Below are 19,279 nucleotides of genomic sequence, written 5' to 3'. Positions count from 1 at the left end.
GTGCCGTCCCTCACCTTTGGCCACCCCAAGCAGCTGCTTGCTGGGCTGGTGCCTGGAGCCGGCCCTGTCTGTTGGAATAAAGTTTTCATTACTTAGATTGATATATTTGGAATATATAGACTCCTTGAAGCTCAGGTTTCAATTTTGCAGGGTCAGTTCAGTCATTTAACACTGGCACTTTTCATAAATAAGATATTGCTGTTCTTGGCCCAAAAAAGTATTCTTTCCTCCATTTATGCGCTATTTGACTGTTTTTTTATATCCCAGAAGTAGATGCAGAATCCTTTGTGATGAAAAGTTCTGCTATATAAATGTACAATGTTTTAATTGTTATTTTTTATTTATTGTGACATCCTGTGGAAAAATGACATAGAGGTGGTATTCCTTTTGATATTGATATTTCTCAGGTATTAATTGAAAACTTCGTTCTACACCTCTACCCTGATATAACGCCATCCTCGGGAGCCAAAAGACTTACCACGTTATAGGTGAAACTGCATTATATCGAACTTGCTTTGATCTGCCAGAGCGTGCACCCCGCCCCCCCCCCCAGAGCACTGCTTTACCGAGTTATATCCAAATTCATGTTATATTGGGTCATGTTATATCAGGGTAGAGGTGTATTTGTTTTTTTTAATCTTCAGTTTAACAGGTCATTGCATCAGGTCCTTGACAAAAGACACAGCATATTGTAGAACACGTGAGATGTCATCATGCTCACCGTTAGACAAGGATGCAAAAAAAAAAATTGAAAAATGCAAATTCTCCATACAACTGTAAGTACAGAAAATAAAATAATATACATATAAAACGCAAAGACAGAGAGGAGGGTCTGATTTTGATCTGTAATTTCTAGTTTTTATATTTTTTCTATTACATCATACCACTAAGGCCCTGAACCTTCAAAACATTTATGCAAATGCTTAACTTTACTACCATCCCATAATGTCTACTCATGGTAATAAAATTTACCGTGAGCATAAGGGTTTGGAGGATTGGAAGTTAACAAAAGAATTGCAGAAAGCAGAAAGAGAGACACCAAATTCACCTTATGTGAGCTAGAGATATATCATTATATCAGCAATCAAATATATTTTAATCACTTGCTCACTATACTGTTTTCATAGATACCAGTGTAAAATTATCTTAATCTTTTTTGATACATTAAAAGTACTTCATGTTGAATCGATGGCATAATAAAAAAGACATTTTGTCTTCAGTAAACAAATTTGATCACCTTAAAACAATATTATGACCTCTTTAAATCAATATTTCCATACATTGCATAGCAGATCTGCAGTGTAATCTAGCTAGGCATCTCTTATGCATCTGTCACTGTGGCATGTAGGTGTCCTTATCTAGGCTATATTAACTATTCCTGTGTTTGTCCTAAGCTATGAAACTACGGCTTCAGTGATGAAAACTTATCTGCACGGGTGGATCTGTCAGCTAGGGTTGCCAGGCATCCAGTTTTTGACCAGAACACCCGGTTGAAAAGGGACCCTGATGGCTCCAGTTGGCATTGCCAACCGGGCCATTAAAAGTCTGGTCAGCGGTGCAGCAGGGGCCCGGGACTAAGGCAGGCTTCCTGCCTGCTCTAGCTCCGCGCGGTTCTCAGAAGTGGCTGCCAGGTCCTTGCAGCCCCATGCCGCTTGGGCAGCCGGGGAGGGTCTGCATGCTGCCCCCACCCAAAGTGCTGGCTCTGCAGCTCCCATTGGCCAGGAGCCAGGAACTGCAGGTGGGAGGGCAGTGTGCAGAGCCTCCTTGGCCGCCCTTGTGCCTAGGGGCTGCAGTGACCCGGCAGCCACTTCCTGGGAGCTCCGGTAAGTGCCACTGGGACCCTGCGGCCCAACCCCCTGCCCCAGCCCAGAGTCCCCTCCCACACTCAAACTCCGTCTTGGAGCCCACACCTCCGCCAATATCCCAACCACCTGCACCAGCTCTGGTCCCTGAGCCCCCTTCTGCACCATAAACCCCTCACCTCCGTCCCCACCTCAGAGTCCACACCTCCAGCTGGAGCCCTCACCAACCCCCCTCACCCCAACCCCCTGTCCCAGCCCAGAGCTCCCTCCTTCACCTGAAATTCCTCATCCCTGGCCCCACCCCAACACCCATACCTCCAGCCAGAGCCCGCAGACCCCTCCTGCACCCCAACCCCTTGTCCCAGTCTGCTGAAAGTGAGTGAGGGTGGGGGAGAGCGAGCGACAGAGGAAAGGGGGAGGCAGCAAGCAGGGGTGGGGCCCCGGAGAAGGGGTAGGACACAGCCAGAGCAGGGGGCAGGGCAAGATGTTTTGGGTTTGTGCCATTAGAAAGCTGGCAACTCTACTGTGCATCTGTACAGAGCCCCCACAAAATATGGTTCTGTGCAGGCTCAAAGTCCAGTTACAGGTGTGAGTTTGCAAGAATGCTGTCCAAACATGCTTGTAACGAAAGGCTGATTGCTAATCATCGCAAGGTGGGACAGATCCTTTATTGTTTTTCTACTTGACAAAAGTTTTTACAGAGCACCAATCACTGTAGTATCTAAGCAGTGCTGTAAAATTTAGGTGTTTACAGTTTTCTTGTGTTTCCTCATCATCCTTTTTTTTTTTCTTCTGGGAAGTCTTACTCAATAAACAAATTAGGGCAACGAACATAAGTTAAGCAATGAAAGCTACAGCTTATGAAATTAGCTTTGGTTACATTTCTCAGACGGCTGAAGAAACACAGAGGAACCATTTCAGGTTGAGTATACTGGCCATTTGTTTTAAACTATTTTGCTATAAACTAATATTAATTCGCTTTTGAACTTGTGCAATGCTTATGTTGATTTATCTAAAATTAGACACAGATGTACTCAATTTTAGTTCTTTTACCCTGCTTATCTGTTATAAAAAATGGGTGAGTTTTTCTTGTTTTCTTAAAGGTGACCTGCAAATGAACATTTAAAAAATGGCATTGTGCCCTTTTTATTACTGCTTTATGATCTAAGAAGCTCTGAAAGGTTTTTGGTTTTGCTTTGCTTATTTAAAAGGAAAAATATTCTTATTTTTTATCTTAGAAATATAAAGCTTGTCCTTACTATTTTTACTGGAGAACTGTTTGGAGAATCATAGGAACTGTACAGGAAACATTCATATCCTTCAGTTGTACATGTGTGTTTGAATATTTCAATTGTACATGTGTGTACAGCTGTTTGCCAGGTGTTTGATTTAAATACATATTAAGAAAAAATTGAAAAAACAAGAACAAAAAAGAAGTTATAGAACAGTCTGGTTAAAAATTTCCTCCCAGTTGCTAAGATTTCATTCTATTCTTCCTTGTGATATCAATCTCACTAATTCTTCAGTCATCCAGAAAGTCTTCAGAGAAAAAATAGAGTAGATGAGTTTCTAATGTAGTGAAAAAAAAAAAAAGGCAGAAAAAAACAGCACTTAAAAAAAATCCTATTCAACCTCTTAGGCTTTTTTGATACATCATAAACAAGCACACACACAAAAAATATGGATGCAACCTTTTTCTTCGCCACTTTGTAAGTCACCCTTAAATTATTTTCAGAGAAAACACAGCCCATCTCTTCAGTTGGAATTTAGTGGTTACGTTTAGACAGAAATCAGATTGATAACTTTCATTTAATATTGTAGTCAATGGTTATTGGTACCCTGTCAAAATATGAGAATACTGCAAAATTCTGCCTCTGAATTACATAGCGGATCTCAGTTCTGTGTCCCTTCTACATATACAGAACTCCCATGGATGGCAATGAAAGTTATGCATATAGAGGGAAAGAAAAATATGAGAGTAAAAGAATATCATCTGAATTTAAAAGGTGTTGTCTACACAGTGTTTTTATATGGATATGTGAATTTAAAGCAGTCTAGTTATATGGGTATAAATCCTCGTGTAGACGCTCTTATTCCAGCATGCAGGGGCGGCTCTAGACATTTCACCGCCCCACGCATGGTGGCATGCCCCGGGGGTGCTCTACCTGGCAGAGCGCCCCAAGCACGCGCTTCCGTGGAGCTGTGGGACCAGTGGACCCTCTGCAGGACCAGTGACCGGCAGAGCGCCCCCCATGGCATGCCACTATGTGTGGGGCGGCGAAATGTCTAGAGCCGCCCCTGATTGTATTTCCCTACTGCAAGATTCAAAATGTCCCTTCCCTGTCTTCTAAACTGCTATGTCAGTTAACGAGAGACTGAAATATGTCCTATGACCAAAACTGGGGTATTTTGGTTATGAGGAGGTAGTTAGGTAAACAGTGGATGAAAGATTGCAGCTAGAGAATAGGAGGAGGGAACCTATAGAATGCACCACGATTACAATCAAACGGGAGATATCCTGTGCCTAATTCTAGTTTCTCTTGTGCCAGTTTTACATTGGTGTAACCCCATTGACTTCAGTGAAGTTACTTCTGATTTACATTGGTCTAAGTGAGATCAGAAGCAAGTACCTCGATTTTTTTAGGCAGCTCAAACTATCACCAGAGAGAGCTGTAAGCACAAAAAAACTCCCTGCTTTGGCACAAATGTGTCAGTTCCATAACATTCACCATTGGAGAATATGATCAGTAAACATCACAAGTGAAATGCTCTGCTAGTGTAAAATGGTGCAGCTCCACTGATGTCAGTGCAGCTTTGTCAATTTACAGTAGCACCAGAGACTTTGGCCCCACTGTAGCATTTCAGCCTGTCCGGGGTATGGCATGAGCCCTTAAGAATCCTGTGGTGGCAGGTTTGGCAGCACTGTCTGAAACATCCCTGATCAGGAACAGATAAACACTAAATGTTGTTAAAGGGTGGTTTTAGTTACTGAAAATGACTGGCAATGTTGGTGAGGTGTAGATGAAAAAATGTCATGTATATAGCCTTATTTATTAGAAATACAACCACACCCAAATGAAAGAGCTCACATTTATTGGTTGATTTGTTCCCTTTTCTCCACTATGTTCCCCTGCAGGCTGTAATAATGATCCCTGTGCTATTTCTGCTGCTCTTTGGATATGTCCTTTCACTGCCAGACTGTCCCCAGAAGTGTTTATGCACCCCTTCTCTAATGGATTGCCGGCATGCCAGTTTATATGAAGTTCCACATGGTATCGCTCAAGAAACAGAAACGCTGATCTTGAATGACAACCATTTAACCCTCATTTCTCCAGAAGTGTTTCAGCACTTTCTCAATCTCACGTTCCTTGGTTTAGCCAACAACAAGTTGTCACTTCAGAATGACTCTTTTGACAATATCGGCAAGAGCATCCTCTCTCTGGATCTCTCTGGGAACAATTTCACAGACTTGCCATCAAACTTGTTCAGGAACACAAAGAAACTGGTTTGGTTAAACTTAGCTGAAAACAGATTGGGTCTTCTGGACAGTACAATTTTCAGCTCCCTAGAAAAACTCACCTATCTTGACCTCTCTAATAACAGGCTGAAGATGCTTGCACCCATGTTTGTGGGGCTTTCCCAGCTTGATACCTTAATGCTGGCTGGTAACCATCTCCCCACCATACCACAGGGAGTTTTTGATCCCATTCCTAACCTTAAGATCCTTGTTCTGTCCCACAATGAAATAAGCCATTTGCCTGAGGGTTTGTTTGACAACCTGAAGGGTCTTAATGACTTGCTGCTAGATTATAATAACTTTATTGAGATATCGCATGCTATATTCACAACCCTCCACAACCTAGAACATTTTTCAATTTCTAAAAATAGAATCCAAACTATTCCACCTCTCTTGTTTGCTGGCAGGTTTACCTTAAGAAAACTTGACTTGTCTAGTAATTTACTCTCAGAGCTGCCTTCTGACTTCCCTTCAGGGTTGGAGCAGCTGGAAGTTCTTAATTTATCTGCAAATTGTATTGGTAATGTTCCCAAAAATCTATTTATAAATAATACTAAGCTAGAGTTTCTGCATTTGGACAAAACTTGTCTCCATACTCCACCCATTTTTTCAGGTCTTCAAAATCTGATTGAGTTAACTGTATGCTGTAATGGCATAAAAATCTTACCAAAAACATTCACTGACAACATGGGTAATTTGGAACTATTGGATCTCTCCATGAACGATATAAGAGAAATAGAGGATGATGCATTTGAGATGAACCATAATATCACAAAAGTAATTTTAACTGGGAATCCAGTTTGCACAACTGAACAATTTATGCATTATTCTTTTAAAGGACTAGACTGTGGCAGTAAAATTTAAAGGATTGTAAGAACTGTACTTCTGCTACCTTCAATAAAAGTCCAACATACATATTGCAAGAAGCATGATTATTTCTGAACTACAAAGGGCCATCCTATAACAGTACAAGCATTAATACACCATACGAACTCACTGCACTGTCTGGTAGTTTAATATAATAATGGATATGTGACATGGTACAAAAGCCTTTTGGAATTTCACAGGTTAACTTCCTCAGGACAAAGATATTGTGATAAGTATAGCAGATGTGAAGTTTATAATAAAGCTCCCTCTGCCTGCTGCTCACTCCTCTCCGGCCCCGCCTGAAGCCCCTCCATCAGTCGCTCACTCCGCTCCACTCCCCTTCCCCCGACGTCCGCCCACCTCCCACTCATGCCTGGCTCGCCCCTCTCCACCCCTTGCCCCCATCGTTCCCCCCTTAACTGAGTTGCTCCAGCATTTGCACAGCAGCAGTCCCACAGCTGGGTCAGTCAGTGAGAGGCAGAACCACTTGGCCCACTCTGTTCTGGCAGGTGGGGAGGCCTTGGGAAAGGGGGCAGAGAAGTACAAGTGGTGTACACGAGGGGAGGGGGATCAGGGGAAGACATGGAGTGGGAGGAGGTGGAGTGAGGGTGGGAAAAGGCTGAGTGGGAGCAGGGCCTCAGGGCAGAGCATGGGTGGGACCATGGTCCAGCCACTGGTGGCCCCTTCACTTCTCGGCACTTTGGGCGGCGGTGCTCCAAAGGGAGGTATACCGAATCCAGCATTTCTTGCCCCATTTGGGGAGGGTTAGACTCTGCATGCGTCTTATATCTGCTGCCCATGGCTAAGAGTTATAAAGTGGTTTTCTGTTCCTCCTTCTCAAGTCTTTAGAGACAGCTCTAGGCACCAGCGTGCCAAGTATGTGCTTGGGGCAGCATGTGTCAAGGGGTGGCACTCCACCCCTCCCCCCTTTTTTTTTTGCTTCAGTGGCAGCACTCTGGCTTTTTTTTTTTTTTGCTTGGGGTGGCAAAAAACCTTGAAGCCGGCCATGTTTCTATGGGGAGAGGTAGGCACCTAACTTATTCACAGAAGGAACTGCTTAGGTGCTATGACCCTAAACCAGAGGTTCTCACAACAAATGTTTTGGTGGCCTCAGAGTGCAGCTACTAACTCTTGCTGGTGGCTGCTCCGACAATTTTTCCTAAAATTCTTAATTAACTTTAGGAAAACCAAATAAATATGCACATATACATGTCCAAATCATTGTAATTTATCAATGTTGTGGTTGTTTTTTTTGGCTGACTCAATAATAAGAATAGAAACACAAATAAGGTGCTTTGAACATTCTTGTCTTTTTTCTTGGTGTTTCTTTTGCTTTTGGGGGTTGTATTTTTTGTAAAGACTTGATAGCTATAAGTAAGTCTGCTCTGAAAAGTGATATTTGTATGTTTGTTCATATCACTTTTCACAGCAGACTTACTCAGTCCCCCACCCCCGCAAATCACTGCCTAGGAGGCTGTGGCCACAAGAAACCCCCCCACAGTCAGCGCTGGCACTATCATTTAGGCAGCCTAGGCAATCGCCTAGGGCACCAGGATTATTCGGGGGGGGTGGCATTTTGCCGGGAGGACGGCAGGCGGCTCCGGTTGACCTGCCGCAGTGGTGCCTGTGGAGGGTCCGCTGGTCCGCGGCTCCGGTGGAGCTGCCGCAGTCATGCCTGCAGATGGTTGGCTGCCCGCACGGCTCTGGTGGACCTCCTACAGGCATGCCTGTGGAGGCTCCACCGTAGCCACGGACCAAAGGACCCTCCACAGGAATGACTGTGGCAGCTCCACCGGAGCCGCAGGATCAGTGCGGAGGGAGGCGAAATGGCCGTGCGCCTAGGGCGCGGAAACCCTAGTGTCGGTCCTGCCCACAGTGGCTGCATTTGAGAAACACTGCCCCCTGTATTCACACCCAAGACACTACTGTAATAATCTATGTACAGAATATGGCTTATGAGGTATTATTTGAAAACCAATAACTCACTGATCATTAATATTCTTGTATGATGTATGCACCTGTGTATTAAGAGGTATAGATATATGCTAGAATTATGATTAAAGTGTGTTTAAACCAGGCCTGCTAGGGGAGTTGTTAAACAGGTCTGCCCTAGACAAGCAAAGGAATGTGTTTTCTTCTCTGATCAGCAGCCTGGTCATCAGGCAGAGACAATGAAGGTACATTTACATATCAAGTGAACAAAACTGTCAAGTTAACAATTGGTGGAAGAGGCAGCATGGCGTCTATGCCCCAGCAGGAGAGAGAAGCTTGGCCTGGGTTTTTAGTTTTCAAAGAGTGCACTGCGAAAGCGTGCTGATCTATAAACACAGGGGGGGCTGAGCCTGACACGATAAGCAATTAAATCAACTGATTCTATATAATATTACTGTATTATAAACATTTATTGAGTGAGGTGTTTTATGAAAGCCTCTGACACACTGGTGATTAATATAATTGTGAAATATATGAATTAATAATATATGAGGAAATATGGATACATAATGATATTATTCTTTGGTCTATGGCAGGTTCTCTCCCAGACATGAGAGACGGCAGCTATCTACCTGTCTATTAAGATTAATCAAGGTGTGAGCAAATACAATGGAAGCTCTATTTGCATAGAACAGCATGACATCATCCTGCCTCTTGAGGCAAACTCATTGAACTTCAGAAAATATAAGCAAACCAGAAGCTATCTTTGGCATCCATCATCAGACAGACACAAGGAGACAGAGCTCTTGCAACCTGAGAAAGATGGTTCTTTCAACCAAGGGAGAGGGGTGTGTGAAGTCTCTGAGAACTGAATATAGATGAGAAACCTGCTGAGACAAAGATCTTTCACATAGGGAGACAAGGGAAACTAGTGCCTTGTATTTCTGTGAAAGGTCTTGACTGAGGGAAAGTCAGACATGTCTGGGAAGAGGGAAGACTGGTGGGAGAAAACATCTTGAACAAAGACTGTACCTTGCTAGGTTAAATTTTAGACTTTTAGATGCATGTTTTCACTTTTATTTGCTTGTAACTATCTCTACTTTTATTTCTTTTACTTGGCATCACTTAACCTATGTCCTATTGTTAATAAATTTGTTTTAGTTTTACTATAAACCAACTCAGTGGGGTGGTTAAAGGGAAGGGTATATTTATCTTCCATTAAGGTAATAATCTGTGATGTACTTTCATCTCTTTAAAAAAACAAATAAACCTTATTATTTCACTGAACTGTCCAGGAGTGGGCTGAACATTGTAGAGCACACGATTTTGGGAAATCTTGGGGCTGGGAGTGTGTAGGGGTCACCTTGCAAATTGTAACCAAGGCTGGTGAAAGCCAGAATGGGGCTGCGGGTCTGTAGACAGGTTTCTGGGGTTAGAGCTGCTGAACCAGAGGTATCTAGCATGCAGACAGACATTAAGGTATGACCTGGATGCTTAGAGGCTGGCTGTGAGTATCCCAAGCTGGGAGCTACAGCAGCAAAGCACTGAAAGGCACCCAGGGTTGCAGGGCATGTGCTGACACAACCCCTCACTGATCTGGATTGCACCCCAAGCTCAGTGACAGGTGCCTAAGCCATCTAACTCCAGGAAACGGGCTCCCATTTGTTGATCACTAAGCAGAGATAGGCACCTTGCTGCAGCTTGGATTTAGGTACCTATATCTGAGAGAGGGACAGGGCTTAGTACAGTAACTCCCCACTTAACGTCCTCTCGCTTAACGTTGTTTCAATCTTACGTCCCTGCTCAATTATAGAATGTGCTCCATTTAAAGTTGTGCAATGCTTTGCTATAACGTCGTTTGGCTGCCTGCTTTGTCCACAGCTGGCAGCCCCCTATCAGCTTTCCTATGCCCCCACACAGCGCCTCCCAGCCACCAGCAGACCCCGCGGATCAGTGCCTTCTCCGTCCTCCCCCCAGCCTCCTATCCATGGCAATCAGCTGGCTTGCGGTGTTCAGGAGGGAGGAGGGAGGAGCAAGAACTTCCCCTCCCTCCCCTGCCTCCTAAATGCTATGGGCAGGAGGCAGGGAGGGAGCAGGGGAGCCTGTGCACTGAGTCCTTGCTCCTCCCCCCAGCCTCCTGAATGCTGCAAGCCAGCTAATTGCCGTGGGCAGGAGCCAGGGGAGGGAGGGGGGAGGAGCGAGGACACGGCTTGCGGAGTAAAGGGGTGGGGAGAAGTGGGTTAAGGGTGGAGGCTTGGAGGAAGGGGTGGCGGGGGCGGGCCAAGGGTTGAGCCCCCTGCCCTTGGGGCTTGCAGAGTAAGGGAAGCTGCTACTGTGCAACATGCTTCTTCTGGCCTATAGCACCTTCAGCTTCCTTGCCTGCCTCATTGTCTCCAGTGCCAGTGGGTTGTGCCAGTGTGGGGTAAGGCAGGGGGACTTCCCAACTATAGTACTATACTGTATTGTATGGCAAAAAAAAAAAAAATCCCTGGAACCTAACCCCCCATTTACATTCATTCTTAAGGGGAAATTGGATTCGCTTAACATCCTTTCACTTAAAGTCCCATTTTTCAGGAACATAACTACAACGTTGGCTTCTCCCATTGGCTAGGTCCCCAACTAGTGTGCTGGGTTTTGTGGATCGCATTATACGGCATCTGTCTTTCCCCATTCTTTGCACAGGGAGGCTAAATCTCTAAAGCAGACGTTGTGAATTGCAGTGTTATCCCTGTGATTTCTAGGAGTCTAAAGGCTAGGTGTTGTGACGCTGAGCATTGCAATGCCTAAGTCCTTTTGTAGATCCAGGCCTCTGAGTCCAACCAATGGTGCAGAGCTCAGAGGAAGCTGTTAAAACTTCTAAAGCTACCTAACATAGCTTTTGTATATGTAAAAATCTCATTTCTTTAAGGTCTGATATCTTGGATTCTTTCAGGGCTAGAAGTGAGTGCTGCATACCCCATTTTGAACATGGGAATCTTCCTTTCATGCTGGAATCATGCTCCCATTTCAGGCCCATCAGGGTCATTACACACAGAACTCCAACACTTTTTCTCTCTAGAAAAGCTGTCACTGGGCCATGACTGCATTTTGCCCACACTGGGCCTCAGATGGGGTAATTATTTCGGGAAATCCCAGATTTTTGCGATGAAAAGGAGGAAACATTCTACGGCAGGATTATTTTTTTGAAAAGCAGCTGTCTCAATTTCTCAAAGGTTTGGAATGTCAGAATACAACCTTTAAAGGTGTTAAAGGGTGGTTAGAGGGGTTTCCGGTTGCACTATGTAAACTTGATTGAACTAATCTGATTTAAAAAAAAACAACACCTTATTTCTTTATGTAGACAAGCGTGTGATGCTTAATAGCGAATGTGACCTTTTCTATAATTTTTGAACCGTTATAGAATTCTAGAGCAGGGATCTAAATTCCCAAAGACATTCTGTAAGATGGTTTCCCAAAAACAACCTATGGAAAGGTTATCATTCGCTATTAAAATATGTAGGCATTTATTTTCCACAATCAGGTGGAGTGTGAGAGAATCGTGAGTGTGAGAACCACACAAGTGTAAGAAGTGTGTGTTGCCAGCAGTGCGGGTGGTGATGGGGAGAGTGAGCATGTCTGTATGCCTCACCTCCTGAAAGCATCGCCCCTTTAAGAAGGCAGTTCCTCAGGAGGTTGTTCTTGTGCCTATTGGAGCAATCATAGAGCAACGTGTTTCTGTCATGGCAGCTGTGCCAGGTGGCAGTTTTCTGAGCACTGTCTCCAGTTGATCACAGCAGGAAGAACCAGTGCCTCATCTTCCCCACCCGGACAGGGGAAATGCTGTGACAGATGTATTTAAAGAGACCTGCAGCTGGTCTCTCCTTCTGTCTCTTCTATTTGGCTTCTTATTTCACCAACAAGGTGAGGACGAGGGAGCTGTAAGTTGGTTTGTATTGATTGATTGATTGATTGACTGAGTGAGTGCCTGAGCATTCCTTTTTTAATTCACCTCCTGGATTTTCTCCGAGATCTGACAGGAGGAAGGCTAACAGCATTTCTTTCTCCTCTCAGCATCTGTCCTTGCCTGCTGAAAGAGGAGGAGCAGCTATTTCACTTTCAGTTTCTCTTGAGACTTGAGAGACTCCAGCTGGTCATAGTCAGCTGCATACAAAACCCCTTCCTCCTTGCAAATAGTCCTTGTGCACAGACAGAGGAATCTGGAAGCAGTCCTTATTATTGTTGAGACTTCCAGCCCCTATGTATGAGGGAGACACCCAACAGAAACCCCAAATCCCATATTAAAAGGATGCCTCTCTGCGTCTGTCTCCCTTTAAAAAACAGCCTAGTGGCAAGAAGCCATAAAATGTAACAGTTCCTTCATTTCTTATACCCAACGTTTGTCCAGCCCCCAGAAAGCAGTGAGGGGGAAAGTTAGGTTGAAGGAAAATCTGGAAAAGCTGAAAGTGATAGGAGGCATTAGGGGCTGATTGTAAATACACAGATTACAAAGTTAGTGTAAGGCAGAGAATAAAGCCTTGGACAAATGAGTGAAGTGTGGCTCTGTGGGGGAAAGGGGCTGGGAAGAATTAAACAAATATTAATTACCGTTATGATTACTGTACAGTACTTTCATTTAAGTGTGACTGCCATTTTATATTTCTTCTCACTTTTTAAAAACTTCTTTAGAAGCTTGCAATTGAATCATGAGGCTTCATTATCTTTCCACCTATTCCAGTGTAAAGCAGGAGTAACTAAACAGAAGTCAGTGGAATTATCGCTGTGTACGTTAGATGAGAACCTGGCTCTTGGTTTCTTAATGTAATCCTTAAACATTATTATTGTTCTAGTATTGCTCATGAGTGCTGTTTCATTGACATTTCCTCCTCCTCCCCCTTCCCCTTCCTAAGAAGAATTGAAATGTTTAAAATCCTCTCAACATTTTTACTAGAATTAAAAAAAGAAAATAAAAGAAAAGAGTGGGTCTAATTTTGGGCTTCTGACATCTGAGATTATCTCTTCAATACAAAGTAAGGCTTGTAAATATAGTAACTGTTAATTTACAGTGGCAGACAAACACTGAAAGCAGTAAAAAAAGGCACAAAACTGAGAATTATACTGACTAGTAAAAGTTTGCCAGTCGCTCCAAAATTAGGGCTGCAACATAAATGAAATCCAAGCTTCTCAGCTAAAACTCTAGTGGGTTTCTATTTGCTGTTATGGGGATATGATTGTCCATGATTTCATGCACATCTGAGCCTCATTCAGCTGGCTCCATTTTCAAAGATGTGAAAATAAGCAACATTTTCAAGGTAGGTAAATTGCAATACCCTGCCTACTTACAAGAGCGAAGGGAGGGTCTCTTTGCAGTCCAATCAAAAAATGTTAGCTACAGAGCTGGTAGTTACATTGCTTTGACAGTGTTAGTTTAATATTCTTGTAAGTCTATTATTAGCTTTCTGGCAAATATAGAAAGCAGAGGTGGTAAAGACCTGATAGATTATGTAGTCCTTATACTTTCCAACATAGGATTAAGTGTATACCAGTAGGCACAGTAGCCACCATTAAAAGTAGAATGGTAGCTTAGTAGCTGCAACATTCACTAGGGAATACTGCAAACACCAAGGTACCTTATCCAAGACAAAACTGCCAAAGTTTTAAAGGGTGATCATGGTAGCTAAGCAAAGCTTAATATCCATTGTAGCCTCATTAAACTATACATTCAGTGCAAAAATCTACTTTCCACTGTGCTCTTATTGATGTCATTGGAAGTTCTATGAAGAAAAATATGCCAGAGTGCACACTGTGGATGAGAATTTTTATAGCCTAAACTTATTCCAAAATTGTTTTATTTGTTCGCTAAGTACCTGAGTTTGTGTATTATGTAGTTTTAATTCCACATTCTGAGTTTCACAGGTTTATTTTGAATGCCTGTCTCCCAGGGTTGATGGCATCAGTAAGTCTAGGATTCTGCTGTCAATGAGAATAGTGAAAATTAGTGGTAATTTCACTGAAGCCAGTGGAATTCTAGTGGTAAAATGGACACAAGTGAGATCAGAATCAATCCCAGAATTTGTATTTTGAGTGTCACATAACTGTGGGGAAACTATGGTAGCCTCTTTTCTCTGCTAGAGGGTGCCTCTGTGGCACTGGTGCAGATACTTTGCAAGAAGAGACACCTTTGTTTGTACAACAAAGGTGTGTGGAAATCCTTAGGAGAGATGGAGAAATGTATTTTTTCATGCAGACACAATATAAAACCCCCCTCCATCCCCCGTGGCTTCTGAGTTTGTCCCCCACACATTCTATTAAGAATGTCAAGGGGTGTTGACGTAGCAGGTAGGAACTGAAAGGGACCAAAACAGCAGCTGTGTTGTATCTAAATGGTGTTGTGCTACAGAAAGTGCTTGGGTAAATTTATTTTAGATAAGATAAAGAGAGCTCCCTCACACACCTAAAAATTGTTTATGGCTTTAAAGCAGAAAAGTTAAAAGATAATTAGAATAAGGCATTTTCATTTGTCCCAGGCACTGCATGAGCAAGAGCAAAGAAAGAAAGACGCTTGTGCTTTAAACCAAGACATATATCAACTCTGAAGAGTATCTGTAAAATGCCACTTTCTTACTCAGACCTCCCAGTGGGTATTGAAGTCATTTCTTTAGTAACAAAATATAGGAGCCAATTCCTGCAAGAGATTCACATCCACCATGCCCATTAAGGGCAATGGGTGTTGAGTTTTGCTCAGCTCCTTCCAAGATTATGCCAATAGGTTTTTGCTACTTTTTACTCCTGAAGGCATTACAGAGCAATTATTGTTAAGACTGCAAGCTGGATTCTTTTCTGACTCATGCATCAGTAGGTTTGTTAGTTAAATTTCATCCGCAGGGCTAAATTCTACTTTCATTTACACCTGTACAACCTAATTGTTGCAATTATTCACATACTCATCTGAAAAAATGTGTGGCAGGCATATTTATTCACATCACAACTAAAGAGTTAGCTTGGAGTATGTATTTAATTTCACTGCGAGGCAAGCCGCATAAAGACACACCTGAAACCCTCAAAACCCAATATTAGAATACTTACTGGTCAGGTGGGTATGTGGATAGAAAGTGTAATGGACTGGGTGATCAAACAGATTTTCATTTCTCTACATTCTACAATGCTACTTGCAATTTTTATTTATAAGAATCATGAATAGTATATGAGAAGTGAGGGTATCTTTTGCATACATATGTTGGTTAAGTTTGGAGCCTGTGTTTTCAACCAAAGACATATATCTTTGGACTCTATATTATTAAAATATCAGTAACAAGTCTGTATTACATTATGCCCGGTAATGAGATAGATAGGAAACCCAACCTAGACTGACTGAACTAGATGAGATTAACTGGGCCCACTCACATGCTTATAACCCCATTAATGTCAGTGAGGCTCTAAGTGGTAACTTGTAAAAGAGCATGGCTGGAGTCCTAGCACAGAGTCAAAATTACTCCATATGATTCCACTGCAAGTCTGGAAGCCCCAAAATGATCATTGTGGTTCAGCCAAATTTCAGGTTCAAATGCTAAGGCTCACCAACACTAGATCTTAATCAAGAGTTTTATTTAAATCTTCTCCAAGAGTTCTTGCCGTTCTCGCCATTCCAGGGAACATGAGGACACTCACAGTCCCTGAACAGACTACGATCAGAGTCTCTCACTCTCCATACTGTTCAGTGCTGAGCCCTGTAGGCAGAGTCTTCTTAGCCTGTTGTCTAAGCAAAGTATGATCCTTACAGGGAATAAATGTCTTTGCTAGCATCCAATGCCTTACTTCTTAATAATACGGTCCCCTTTCCTGCTCCTCCCTTTAGCACAGACAGCTTCTGTTATCCCTTTTGAGGGCTGGCCAGTGGTGCTGGAACAATTTGTATAGTGGGGGTGCTGAGAGTCATTGAACCAAACTGTAAACCCTGTACATAACGGAAACCACTTTAGGCCAGGAGGTGCGGTAGCATCCCTAGTTCCAGCATCTATGGGTGTGGCAGGAATTTTTCCTTCCTTCTGAGAAAGTTTAACTCCTTCCTCCACTTTCCTGGGGATGGTGTTTATAAACCTTGTCATAACAAGTACTTAGGTGCTGCATAGGCATAAGTGACGGCAGATTTTAGCTCCTTATTTGCAGAGACATATATGTGGGAAATCACCCTAGGATCCACATCCCACACATACTGATCTGCTAAAACATTCTAAAGAAACAACATTAATGCTTCTTCTGTAGCATGTTACATTTCCAAAGTACTTTCCAAACACTAGTTAATATTCCTTGCAAAAAAACTATACTAACTACAGTGAAATTGCAAAGTGCAGCGCTCATCGTCAGAAAATGACAAAGTTAACATGCCCATTCAACCTTTCCTCAGCCCCAGGATGGGCATGCAGTATGATACAGTTTTAATTACATTGTCACATATTTTTTTCCTCCAGATCCTTGCCTCATGTGCAGTGTGGAAGGTGCTCAGTGAATGTGATAGCTGTCCAATATTTATATTTTTCTCCATTGTTCAATATGCAGCCCTGAGCCTTTAGTTACTCTAATGCCATGTAACTCCTGCACTGAATGAGGCAGGGTCCAACGCATCTGAAATTCTAAGAACAGTTCTGCACTGGGGATGTGTCTAAAATTGCACTGATTTTTAGAATTCCTTGCTCATGCTTTCTTCTGTAGAAGTTTCTTGTACTCCATTACTTTCGTGAATTTCTGTTAATGTTATAACACTGTGGATGTGTAATGTTCATTAACTTGGTATTTGTTTTCCAGTATGTCCTGTCTGTCCTGAAATTCACCTACCCTACCCTTTTTCAAGGGTAAGTACCATTTGAAAAACACATTTGTTTGAAATATGACTCTAATCAGTAAATGTCTAGCTGTTCCATGCTGAAGCTAACTTTAGCATCTCCTGTCATTACAGGCTTTTCTTGTCTAGAAAACATACTCCATGTAGCCCTAGTAAAGTGTTTGTTAATCTGTCTATGTTAATATTAATGTCATCCTGGTAAAGTATTTGTTTACAAGATCAACTGCCTCTCCATCAATTCTAGTTTTCATGGTGGCCTGTTATTTTAACCTAGGAAAGTAGCAATTACAAGATTCCCACACCATTTTAAGAAGTACTGATTTTGGCTTATGTACATACCTGATTTATTTAATTTCTTCCAATATGCTAACAATTAAAGATGAATCTGTATCTAGGCTAACACAAATACAAGGGCACTTTATTTTCAAGCTCAGCCCATTTCTTAATTGTAATTCTGTATTACAAATCACAACTTTATGCAAGTGACTCTGACAAGTCTTTTGTTTTGGCCAAGTTATCTGTATTTACTATCACTGCTGTCATCAATTTATAAAAGACATTGAGTGAAATCCTGGCCCATTGATGTTAATGGAGGTCAGGATTTCACCATCATTTTTGTCCTCTTGGCATATGTGATCTGCCAATATGGAGAGTGGATATTTTCAAGTCCTGGACCATTACCTAACTTTTTCTGTCTCCCCCCGCCCCCGGCCCCCTTTACCGTGATGAACCCCGGTGAATCTCCATTTTCTTTGAGGCCTGTGAGGGCTATTAATCTAAAAAAGAGTTATAAACTTTTTTTTCAGGAGTCTGTTCTACTGTCAATGTGTGTACAAATTACTTTATATTACTGTTTCACCCAAGAGGCCTGTTCATGGACCAGGACCCCACTGTACTAGGCACTGTACACACACACACACAATAACACTTTATGTTTTCTGGGATGAAGTGTGTGTGAGGGGAATATGTAGAAGACAAATATGGTAAGTCCTCATTTAAAAGACAGCATTCACTAGCAGTTACCACACTGTTCTATCTGAGTTGCTGCAGTTATTTCCTTTTCCAAGTACATGGAGTGGGCTATCTTGTAGTAATGGTTGGTAAATACTGACTGTTAAGGCCTTTGCATGCTATCCCTTTAGATTTGGGAGTAAGTAAGCAGGGGAGAAAAGCACCTTATCCTCACCATCTCACCCTACCATAGGTCTGTTGTCATTGCTTGTGTTCTCTGTCTAATGTAGGTGTCATAAACAGATAAGAAAAGTTAATAGCACGGAAGTACTTTATATCTCTTTGACTATAAAGGGTTAACAAGTTCAGTAGGCCTAGCTGTCACCTGACCAGAGAACCAATCAGGAGACAGGATACTTTCAAATCTTGAGGGAGGGAAGGTTTTGTGTGTGCTGTTAGTTTTTGGTGGTTGTTCACTCTGGGGGCTCAGAGGGACCAGACATGCAACCAGGTTTCTCTCCAATCTCCCTGATACAGGTTCTTATAGATTCCAAATAGTAAGTACTAGGTAGATGGCGAGTTAGGTTTATGTTTGTTTTCTTTGTTTGCAAATGTGCATTTGGCTGGAAGGAGTTCAAATGTGTATTTTGCTAAAAGGATTTTAATTTGTACTTGATTACTTAGGCTGGGAGGGTATTCCCAGTGTCTATAGCTGAAAGACCCTGTAACATATTCCATTTTAAATTTACAAAGATAAAGAGTGGGGATTTATACCATGACAGTAGGGTTCTCTCCTGCAAGGTGCTGAGGACCTTCGACTCTCATTGACTTCAACAGGAGTGGTGGGTGCTCTGCACCTTGTAGGATTATTTTCAATACCAGAGGTGAGTTTGCTTTCTGGGACTTGATCCTGCACCATTAACGTTAATGGGAATTTTGCCATTGACTTGAATGGGAGCAGGATCAAGCCCCTGATGATCATCTGGCTTACCTAGCTTTTACATTATTGTATGCCCCTCATCTAAACAAGGTAAAGTGAACTGTTGTAGCTGCACTGATTGTTCTTAATGTTTCCTGTGGGCAGTAAGCTATCTGCTTTCCACCAGGATCGGGCTGTAGAGCAGGGGTGGGCAAACTTTTTGGCCTGAGGGCCACACTGGGGTTCCGAAATTGTATGGAAGGCTGGGTAGGGAAGACTGTGCCTCCCCAAACAGCCTGGCCCCTGCCCCCTATTCACTCCCTCCCACTTTCCGCTCCCTGACTGCCCCCTTCAGAACCCTTGACCCATCCAACCCCCCACCCCCGCTCCTTTTCCCCTGACTGCTCTCCGGGACTCCCTGCCCCTTATCCACCCCCACCAATCCCCGCCCCCTTACCATGCTGCTTGGAGCAGCA

At 42.8% G+C, this 19,279-nt stretch overlaps 2 protein-coding genes across 7 annotated transcripts in view; both read left to right on the top strand.

Annotated features, from left to right (window-relative positions):
• The first annotated feature begins 672 nt into the window (after positions 1-672).
• On the top strand, positions 673-6,245 carry LOC116834005 (uncharacterized). The gene is made up of 3 exons (XM_032795817.2): positions 673-776; positions 2,603-2,723; positions 4,939-6,245. The coding sequence occupies exon 3, from the start codon at positions 4,948-4,950 to the stop codon at positions 6,181-6,183; it is 1,236 nt and encodes a 411-aa protein (XP_032651708.1). The 5' UTR covers positions 673-776; positions 2,603-2,723; positions 4,939-4,947; the 3' UTR covers positions 6,184-6,245.
• Positions 6,246-11,799: 5,554 nt separating this feature from the next.
• Positions 11,800-19,279, top strand: part of SLC35D4 (solute carrier family 35 member D4) — a 96,278-nt gene continuing 88,798 nt past the window's right edge. For all 6 annotated transcript variants that reach the window (XM_075062968.1, XM_075062966.1, XM_075062967.1 and 3 more), the window contains exons 1-2: positions 11,800-12,018; positions 16,897-16,943. In XM_075062968.1, coding sequence (XP_074919069.1) covers positions 11,947-12,018; positions 16,897-16,943 — 119 coding nt within the window. In that variant the 5' untranslated portion in view covers positions 11,800-11,946. The remainder of the gene's footprint in view (positions 12,019-16,896; positions 16,944-19,279) is intronic.

Source organism: Chelonoidis abingdonii, chromosome 2 (genome assembly GCF_003597395.2).
Source record: "Chelonoidis abingdonii isolate Lonesome George chromosome 2, CheloAbing_2.0, whole genome shotgun sequence".
NCBI classification, from domain to species: Eukaryota; Metazoa; Chordata; order Testudines; family Testudinidae; genus Chelonoidis; species Chelonoidis abingdonii.
The sequence above is the reverse complement of the archived record's forward strand: the minus strand, read 5'-3'. Positions and strand labels throughout refer to the sequence as shown.

Excerpts from the sequence above, each read along its gene's own strand:
- LOC116834005 (XM_032795817.2), top strand. The coding sequence starts at position 4,948 with ATGATCCCTGTGCTATTTCTGCTGCTCTTTGGATATGTCCTTTCACTG.